Here is a 10,265-nt window from a genome sequence, read left to right as displayed (position 1 = left end):
AACAAGCTGAGACGCGTCCTGCTGTCCTTCTGTCCTGCTGTCCTGCTGTTTTAAATGTCTGGAAACTGGAAGACTTGGACTAGGACTTGTCTTTTCTGCTGTTTGTTTTTTTTTACTTAAATTCAACGCCTCTTTAAAGTCTGAATGTTTGTAGATATTAAATCTTTGTGACTTATTTTTGCTGTAAATAAACCCTGGAGCAGCTGGTGATGACGCAGAGTGAACACCAGGGGGCGCCAGAGCTGCATCATGTTTATTTTCTTCACTCTTTTTACGTTTAAATAACTGAAGCAGCTCCAGGTTTTTATAGAATTTTACGAATATATCAGACAAATGAATAATAAAGTGAATCAACAGGTTGAATTTAACTGATTTTTGTGTTTTTCAGTTTGTGTTTCTGACTGGATCTGTAAACTTGAATAAAGTGAATAATTATCATAAATCGGAACCAAATCATGTTTGTTTTTGCTTTATGGAGCGAGAAGAAAAATATTGATTAATTTTTACCCAAATTATCTTTTAATGCTTAACAATCATTTTTGAGTTATTTTAAATTACAACAAAAAATCTGCTAATACTTGATTTATAATATTTTGAACTTTGATAAAAAAAAAAAAGTTGAGTCAGCAGCCATTTATTTGGATCTAAATCTGGTTTTTATCACAAAGGTTCTGGTTCTGACCCGATGGAAGAAGGTTTTCCTCTCGTTCTAATGATGCGTAACCGTGACAACGACATTTTATTTTAAATCAAATGATTCAGAAGCAGAAAAATAGAAACATGTTCAGAATATTGTAGATTTTTTTTTTTTATGAAATGTTTGCAGATTTGGGGAGAAAAAAAATCAGAACTCGACTCAAAACGACAAACTGGTTCAACCTGGGCGCACTGTAAAAATGCAGGTGTTGAATTAACACCCTAAAGTGTCTATTTGTGTCCAAGTCAGCTGGTGTTAAAGTAACACTTTGAAAGTGTTAAAATATTGACAGCCATTTTGTTGCTACATTAACATTAGTCTGAATATTTTCCACTGGATTTGATTGATATCGACACCTTCTGGGTCTATTATTTACTTTTTAACACCACATTACGTTTTGTGATCAACTCTACACTGGTGTTACTTTTCATATATTTTAACACCAACACTGGTGTTAATGTTAATGTGACTCTGTTGTTGAATTTAACACCAGCTGACCTGGACACCTAGAGACACTTCTGGGTGTTGATTCAACTCTGGCGTTTTTTACTGGGTGAGCCGTGGCGGCTCGGGGGATTCACCACGGCCCACATATGGAGGCCTTAGTCCTCGACGTCGCAGGTTCGATTCCCGGCTTGGCGACCTTTGCCGCATGTCTTCCCTTCTCTCGTTACCCAATTTCCTGTCGACTAACCATCAACTAAAGGCTTAAAAAAACCTGATTTGATCCAAACAGGCTGAAGAAGCTCCTCCTCTTCCTCATCTTCATCCTCCTCATCTTCATCCTCCTCTTCATCCTCTTCCTCATCTTCATCCTCTTCCTCATCTTCATCCTCCTCATCTTCATCCTCCTCCTCATCTTCATCCTCCTCATCCTCATCTTCATCCTCCTCTTCCTCATCTTCATCCTCCTCATCTTCATCCTCCTCATCTTCATCCTCCTCATCTTCATCCTCCTCCTCATCTTCATCCTCCTCATCCTCATCTTCATCCTCTTCCTCATCTTCATCCTCATCTTCATCCTCTTCCTCATCTTCATCCTCATCTTCATCCTCCTCCTCATCTTCATCCTCCTCCTCATCTTCATCCTCCTCCTCATCTTCATCCTCATCTTCATCCTCCTCCTCATCTTCATCCTCCTCCTCATCTTCATCCTCCTCCTCATCTTCATCCTCATCTTCATCCTCCTCCTCATCTTCATCCTCCTCCTCATCTTCATCCTCCTCCTCATCTTCATCCTCTTCCTCATCTTCATCCTCCTCCTCTTCCTCCTGGTTCCCCTCCAGATGAAACCTCTCTGTGTTTGGATGTTTGTTCTCTGACGTCGCTGCCCGAAGCGAAGCCTCAACTCTCCTCCTCGTGTCCCGAGCCGCTCGGCGTCACCGCGGTGACGTCATCACCGCGGTGACGTCACCGCAGTGACGTCACCGCCTGCCGATGACTTTCAGATGTTTGAGGCTTCCAGAGGAAAACCAGCATCTCCACACCAATCAGAATAATTTAATTTGTAGGACTGATCTGATTCAGATTAATGAAACTAAAAGCAAAAAATGAGGTCATGTTGAGTCTGGAGGAGCTGCAGAGAGCCGCAGCTCAGGTGGAGGAAAATCATAGGTGGCTTAAAATGGCCGACAAAATCCTCCATCCGGCTGGAGAAACTTCAGTAAAAAAAAACCCAGACGGTCTGAGGTTCAACATTTATGGTTATGGAATAAAAACATTCTGAAAGTCAAAAGTTTCTTCTCATGCGTTATGGAAACACATGTGGCAGAATGGCCTAGTCAAAGTCCAGACTTAGAGCTGTAACTGTACGAGTCGTTTCAGTGTGTTTATAGAAACATCATCAAAATACCAGAACAGTTGTGTTGGCTTTCACTTGTTCCATCAGTCATCTCCCCGTAGACTGGCTGTGTGTGTGTGTGTGTGTGTGTGTGTGTGTGTGTGTGTGTGTGTGTGTGTGTGTGTGTGTGTGTGTGTGTGTGTGTGTGTGTGTGTGTGTTCTGCTGCTCCACCTACAGTTACACTAGTTACTCCGGCTGTGACGGATCCAAACACACACAGTCTGTTTTCAGACCTCATGCTCTGAAGCTAATCATTTCAGATCAGATTCTGGTCCAGACCCGGTCCGGTCCGGTCCGGTTCAGAGGATCTGCGGAAACCGAAGTTCCCAGAACCAGAAAGGAACTCCAGTCCGTTTATCTAGAAAGTCCAGTTCTGGTGTGAACACTAACCTGAACTGTGGTTCCAATGTATACAGGAAGTGGACCACAGCGCAGGGCATTCTGGGTAAATACAACCAAAGCTAACGTGCTAGCCTAGCGCTAGCAGCAGAAATCCTCCATCTTTGGATCTGGTGAAACAGGAAGTTGCTCTCAGTGTGTCGTTTCCTTCAGCGGTTCTTGGTGCAGCGCCCCCACAGGCCAGGAGGGGAACAGGCTGGTTTGACTTCCATCCACTATAACTCACCAAAATTACAATTCTGAATTAATTATTGGTACATTTAGCAGTTTGGTTCGGTACGAGGCTTCAAATCACGAAACTGTAAAATGTTCTGGTCCAAACCCAGTGGACCGGAACCAGCAGAACCAACCAGAGATGAAACTCTTTCTGCTCTCCCTCCAGACGCTGAGGTTCTGGTTCTGGTTCTGGTGCAGCTCCATCTGTGTTGTCACACAGTTTCTCCTTCCACTCAACTTTTCCGCTGCAGCGCTTCCTACCAGAACTTCTTCTGGGTTCTGACGAGCCGCCAGTGGATCATCAAAAAGGTTCTGGTGATATTTTAGTTCATTTTCAGGCTCAGAGAGAAAAAAATCTGACATTTAACCTGAACTTCACTACAAATGTGTAAATGAAGAGAAAACATCACGTGAGTCACGCTGGGTGTGTGTGTGTGTGTGTGTGTGTGTGTGTGTGTGTGTGTGTGTGTGTGTGTGTGTGTCTGACTCACCCCGCTCTCTCTCTCTCTCTCTCTCTCCCAGATTATCAAACATTATTCCGGCTCCCTCCTCTCCTCTCTTCCCTCTCGGCTCTCCGGGGGTTTTTTTCCGCTCCGGTACCGGTTCGGCGGCCCGCGGAGGTTCTGCAGGTGAGTCCGGATGATGACGCGGTCGGTGTCGGTGCCTTTGAACTTCACGGCAACTTGAGCCGCTTTTTGCTGGAAAAACCCCCCCCAAAAAACCATCGAAACGCAGATTTATCTTGATCCGGTTTGTGTCGCTGCTTTTAGTTTATTGTTCACGTTTTAACCGGAAACTGAAACATTTCGCAGTTTTATTCACATTTATTTCTCTTATTTTCTGTAGAAACATCTTTAAATGTCGTTTCAGTGACTCGTTTATTTATCGCATTTACTGAATTTGACTCAGAGAGATGAATGAGTATCAAAGTGAAACACTTTTTATTGTAAATATAAAGTGAATGAAGCAGAAAGAGTCCGGTCCGGTTCAGCTGCTGTTGCCTCATCTGTCCACCAGAGGGCAGCGATCAGTAGCGGTGGCCTTTAAATGACGGGAAAAAACTCAGATTTGTCACGTTTTGCTATAAAAACTCTTCAGATATTTTATTTGTTTTCAGTTTTTGGAACGTGATTTTAACTTTTTTTTATCTTTTTTTTCTAGCTTCAGTTTGTTTTATTTGGATTTAATGTGGCAGAAAATGACCACATGAAGAAGAAGGAAAAATATTTAAATAGTTTTCAACCAAGTTTTATAAGTAAACTCTGAAAAGTGTGGAGCGCGTTTATATTTAGTCGGCTTTAAACGTCTGCAGTCTGAATCTTTAAAACGTTTCCGTCTCAGTCGGGTTGGAGGGAGAACATCAGTTTTAAAACGGTTCTATAGATTCAGGTCTAGACTTTGACTAGGCCGTTACATGAATCACCTCTGGTTGGATATTAAGACATTTTGTTTCAGATCAGCTACATTCAAGTTGAACGTTTAATTTACTTTTTGCACTAGATTTTATTTGGGGGGCATCGGAGTGAAGGCTGAGTATACATGCATGCCACACTTTGCAGTTTTAATTGTGTTTTTTTTCTGTTTATCTTTTTCAATCACAGAAAAACCCAACAAAGTTTCTCAGTTATTTGGTTTTTATTTTTTAAGGTTTTGCTCGTTGTCCAAATACCAAAAGAAATGTCAGCCGCACACTTCAGAACGTTTCCCTCCGTCCATCAGCAGGTGAAACTCTTCAAGTCAGAAGGGATTCATGGCTCCTCCTGGATTTTCCTGGGTTTTCCTGGGTCTTCCTGGGTTTTCCTGGATTCCTCCTGGGTTTTCCTGGGTCTTCCTGGGTTTTCCTGGATTCCTCCTGGGTTTTCCTGGCTCCTCCTGGCGTTTTCCTGGGTCTTCCTGGGTTTTCCTGGCTCCTCCTGGGTTTTCCTGAGTTTCCTGGGTTTTCCTGGATTCCTCCTCCTGGTTCTGTGGCCAGTGAGAAACCTGTTTCCGTCTCGTGGAGAAATCTCCTTCCTGACCTCGCCGCGTTTCATCGCCGCCTCAGCAGAATCCGACGTTCCAGGAAACAAAATGTCGGAAGTGGAGCCGAGTCCGTCGCCTGGAGGGAAACCTCGGCCGACGCTGCAGCTCGTTATGGGATGGACGAAACTCTGGTCTGAAAACGTCTGATCCGATTCCGGATACTTTTGGAATCCAGTAGCAGTCAGTGTCACAGTAAATGTGAAGAGGCCTCTGACTGCAGACTGACATGCTAACAGCTGGACAACCAGCAGACATGATATCTCAGGTATCAGCTCATCCTTTGTGCCTTACCAGAGGCCCATGTTGCTTAGCAACCGCTACTTCCTGTTAGCAACAGGCGGCTAAATTACAGAATAATAACGGATTAAACGCGTCAAAATTACATTTCTGTAGAAAAACTTCCATCTTTTCCAGATGGAAGGTTCTGATGGTTCTGATGGTTCTGTTGGGTCTGATGGTTCTGATGGTTCTGTCTGTGTTGGTTCTGTTGGTTTTGTCTGTGTTGGTTCTGGTGGGTCTGTCTGTGATGGTTCTGTTGGTTCTGTTGGGTCTGATGGTTCTGATGGTTCTGTCTGTGTTGGTTCTGTTGGTTTTGTCTGTGATGGTTCTGTTGGTTCTGTTGGGTCTGATGGTTCTGTCTCTGTTGGTTCTGATGGGTCTGATGGTTCTGTTGGTTCTGTTGGGTCTGTCTGTGTTGGTTCTGTTGGGTCTGATGGTTCTGATGGTTCTGTCTGTGTTGGTTCTGTTGGGTCTGATGGTTCTGTCTGTGTTGGTTCTGTTGGTTCTGTCTGTGTTGGTTCTGTCTGTGTTGGTTCTGTTGGTTCTGTCTGTGTTGGTTCTGTCTGTGTTGGTTCTGTTGGTTCTGTCTGTGTTGGTTCTGGTGGGTCTGATGGTTCTGTTGGTTCTGTTGGTTCTGTCTGTGTTGGTTCTGTTGGGTCTGATGGTTCTGTCTGTGTTGGTTCTGTTGGTTCTGTCTGTGTTGGTTCTGTTGGTTCTGTCTGTGTTGGTTCTGTCTGTGTTGGTTCTGTTGGTTCTGTCTGTGATGGTTCTGTTGGGTCTGATGGTTCTGTCTGTGTTGGTTCTGATGGTTCTGTTGGGTCTGATGGTTCTGATGGTTCTGTTGGTTCTGTTGGTTCTGTCTGTGTTGGTTCTGTTGGGTCTGATGGTTCTGTCTGTGTTGGTTCTGTTGGTTCTGTTGGGTCTGATGGTTCTGTTGGTTCTGTTTCCTCCGCAGCGCTTCGTCCTGCTGACGTCAGCGCACCGGGGATCTGCTGAGGCGTTCAGGTTAATCGGATTATGCGGCTCCCCCCTCCGGCCCCTCCCTGTCCGTGACGGCTGCCATGGAAACCCCGTTCTACCACGACGACGCGCCGGCGGCGCCCATCTTCAGCCAGGTGGCCGAGTACGAGCGCTACGCGGGCGGGAAGACGCTGATGAGCAAGAAGGCGGCGTCCCACCACTTCCTGGGCGGGGCCAGCGCCGCGGCAGGAAGGAGCGGTAACCACGGCAACCTGGGCCTCCCCGGCAGCAGCGCCCTGATGGCGCCCGGCTCCTCGTCCGCGGCGGCGGCGGCGGCGGACATGAACCTGCTGAAGCTGGCGACCCCGGACCTGGAGCACCTGATCATCCAGTCCAATCAGGGCCTGGTGTCCACAAGCCCCGCCTCCAGCGCCGCCAACCCCTTCCTGTACCGCAGCCAGGCCACCAACGAGCAGGAGGGCTTCGCCGACGGCTTCGTCAAGGCGCTGGCCGACCTGCACAAGCAGAACCAGCTGGTGGGCGGGGGACACGTGTCCCCGCCCGCGTCCTACCAGAGGAACCTGCTGTCCGGCGGGGACACGCCCGTCTACACCAACCTGAGCAGCTACGCCCCGGGGCAGATGCCCTACGCCGGGGGGCAGATGGCGTACGGCCGCGGCCCGGACGCCCCTCAGACCGTCCCCGAGGTCCCCCACCCGCCCGGGGACCCCGCGTCGTCCCCGCCGTCCCTGTCCCCCATCGACCTGGAGACGCAGGAGCGAATCAAAGCCGAGCGCAAGAAGCTGCGCAACCGCATCGCCGCGTCCAAGTGCCGCAAGCGGAAGCTGGAGCGGATCTCCCGCCTGGAGGAGAAGGTGAAGGTCCTGAAGAACCAGAACTCGGACCTGGCGTCCACCGCCGCCATGCTGCGCCAGCAGGTGGCGCAGCTGAAGCAGAAGGTCATGAGCCACGTCACCAACGGCTGCCAGATCGCCGTGGCGACCGGAGCCGCCGCCGCCGCCAAGTCTGGAACCGGCAGCGAGGACTCCAGCCGCTGAGCGCGGACGGCGCCTGCGCAGGCGAGGAGCCGTCGGCCAATCGGACCGCAGCGGAGGCGGAGCCAGTCGAAACGTTTCCGGTTTGGGCTGTTTGGTTTTCCTGCCCGGAGATTTTAATTTCAACATTTTAAGGATTAAAACTGAAAATAAAAACTCTGCAGATTTGAGGAGAATTTTCCAAAAAATGGAAACAAAAAAAAAAAAACTTTGTAAAAATGTTTTAATTTAACTTTGAACTGAACATTTTTCATCCAAATCCGTCAGAAACTGTAATTTTTCTCTTGTTGATGATATTTTAAATCTCCAGTTTTTCCACAAAAAAAAAAGTTTAAAACAAACGTTTCTGCTTTTCGGTTAAAATGGCCGACTCATCATAAAATCAACAATTTGATCAGGTGTTTTATGTAACGTTTTGGTGGAAAACATGTTTTTCTGCAGCATGAAAACATTCATGGATGTAAATTTGTTGGTGTTTTGTTGCTGAGCAGCTAAAAGTTTTTTTATTCTGAGCTGAACTATAATCTGTTCCTCCAGTTTTTATGGAAATTAACGCGAATTTAACAGATCCTGGAACGAAAATTATGACTTTACTGCAAATTTCCCATTGTGTTTAAATGATGCTACCTCCCACCTGCAGGTGGCAGCAGCTACTAACAAGAACAGTCATAAAATCCTGGAGGGGATATGTCATGATGCTCTGAAATAAAAGTACTTTCATACAAAAAATAATTAGTTTTTCATACTGAGCTTTAACTGTATTTATTCCACTAAACTTTTTTACGGCTTAGCATTAGCATTAGGATCTTAGCATCCTTTAGTTATATCGACTCTGTGGCTGAAAAACTGATTATCTAGCTGAAATATTTGTAATATATAAACCTGCTTAATGCAGCAGCTAACCTAGCAGCTGATACAGAAGCTAGCATGGCAACAACTACAGCTACTAGCCTGTAGCTATCGGGCTGCAGCTGATGTGACGTTAGCTACAAGCTAGCTAGCATATTTCACATTTTCCTTGAACCGACTGTTTACACTGCTTTTATTTTAAAATGTATTTAAAATTAAGAAGAACTTGTTCGGGGGCAGGACGGTTTTCAGAACGTTAGCGTTCGCATGCTAGCAGTTGAAGAATTGTTATTGGTTTACATTGTAAAAATGAAAAAGACCAAAAATCTGTTTCAAACTTAAATAGTGATTTTAGAAAAAACATAAAAGATATTAATCAGTCATGAAAATAACTGAATGACTGACGACTTATGTAAAAGTTGGATGGAGTTTCTGGTTGCAGTTAGCTAACAAAGAGCACAAAGTTTTTCCAAATTTGGCAAAACAACCAACCGTTAGCTTAGCATCAAAGAATCGATGAAGCTTCTGGTTTGACAGAAACGTCTAAAAGTCACTTTTCAAACATTAAGTAGTGAGATAAAAACAGAATCAACGTAAATAACGCCATACATGCTAGCTTACGTGCAGCTACAGCTGCACATAAGCAGCTGTAGCTGTAGCTGCCTGTAGCTATCGGGCAGCAGCTGATGTGACGTTAGCTACAAGCTAGCTAGCATATTTGTTTCACATTTTCCTTGAACCGACTGTTTACACTGCTTTTATTTTAAAATGTATTTAAAATTAAGAAGAACTTGCTAGCTAGCTTACGTGTAGCTACAGCAGCTAGCACGAGGCTAACTACAGGCAGGATTAACCACAATAAATGTAGTTTTAGTCTTTGTTGGCTCCCATAAATGTTTACATATTAAATATGTTTGTTTTATGTTTAATGTGGCAGATTTTTGGTTGAAACTTTTCCTGATGGAGGAAAAACGCAGCGCAGCTCGTTAGCATCAGCATTTAGACCAATCAGGAAGCAGAAGACTCACGACTGAAATCATTTCAGTGAATTTTTTTTTTTTAACTTTATGTAAATAAAACTGTTTTGAGCTGAAGTTTTCTGATGAAGCCGTTTGCTTTGTGTTTTCATTAAATCTCGGAGCGTTTTAACCTGCAGTCACGTTTCACAGATTTGACAGTAAACAGCATCAATCCGGTTCAGTGATGAACCAACATGGACGACGGGAGGAAGAACTTCCGGTTCAGTGATGAACCAACATGGACGACAGGAGGAAGAACTTCCGGTTCAGTGATGAACCAACATGGACGACAGGAGGAAGAACTTCCGGTTCAGTGATGAACCAACATGGACGACAGGAGGAAGAACTTCCGGTTCAGTGATGAACCAACATGGACGACGGGAGGAAGAACTTCCGGTTCAGTGATGAACCAACATGGACGACAGGAGGAAGAACTTCCGGTTCAGTGATAAACCAACATGGACGACGGGAGGAAGAACTTCCGGTTGACGGGTTGAAAAGGATCAAATATTTATTCTTGAACTTGAACGAGGCTTTTTCTTTACCTCCCTGATGTTTTTTGCACAGAAGTACAGAACCTGTTTCTATGCCGACACGATCAGATTCGTGTTTCTATTTATTGTGTTTTGTTGTTGTGGTGAAACGTTTTAACCCCGTCATGGCCGTGTTGTTGTTTCTGAATAAACTTTATCGCTTGATGAGGAAAAACTGAGTTTAATAATGTGGGTAAATTTTCACGTCGGGGTTTTTTTTTAATGTAAAACTGTAAAGTTGTTGGTTTCGTGTTGAGAAATCAGGGGAAATTTGATGTTTCATGATTACAAAACTTTTAGTTGAGTTTTACTGTAAACTGAGGAAATGAAGGAAACGTTGAGAAACTCTGAACTTCACCACTCAGGCTCGGATTTATCAAAATAAAAGAGACAGAAAT

The 10,265-nt window shown here is 45.0% G+C and overlaps 1 protein-coding gene across 2 annotated transcripts; it reads left to right on the top strand.

Annotated features, from left to right (window-relative positions):
• The first annotated feature begins 3,179 nt into the window (after positions 1-3,179).
• Positions 3,180-10,042, top strand: june (JunE proto-oncogene, AP-1 transcription factor subunit). Of its 2 annotated transcripts, XM_008402364.3 has the most exons (3): positions 3,180-3,462; positions 3,676-3,782; positions 6,407-10,042. In XM_008402364.3, the coding sequence occupies exon 3, from the start codon at positions 6,513-6,515 to the stop codon at positions 7,467-7,469; it is 957 nt and encodes a 318-aa protein (XP_008400586.2). In that variant the 5' UTR covers positions 3,180-3,462; positions 3,676-3,782; positions 6,407-6,512; the 3' UTR covers positions 7,470-10,042. The 2 variants fall into 2 exon arrangements, with proteins under 2 accessions (XP_008400586.2, XP_081469719.1); XM_081613593.1 differs by lacking the exon at positions 3,180-3,462 and having other exon boundaries at positions 3,650-3,782.
• Positions 10,043-10,265: the final 223 nt, after the last annotated feature.

Source organism: Poecilia reticulata, chromosome 12 (genome assembly GCF_904066995.2).
Source record: "Poecilia reticulata chromosome 12, P_reticulata-male-v2, whole genome shotgun sequence".
NCBI classification, from domain to species: domain Eukaryota; kingdom Metazoa; phylum Chordata; class Actinopteri; order Cyprinodontiformes; family Poeciliidae; genus Poecilia; species Poecilia reticulata.
This window is presented reverse-complemented; position numbering and strand designations above follow the sequence as displayed.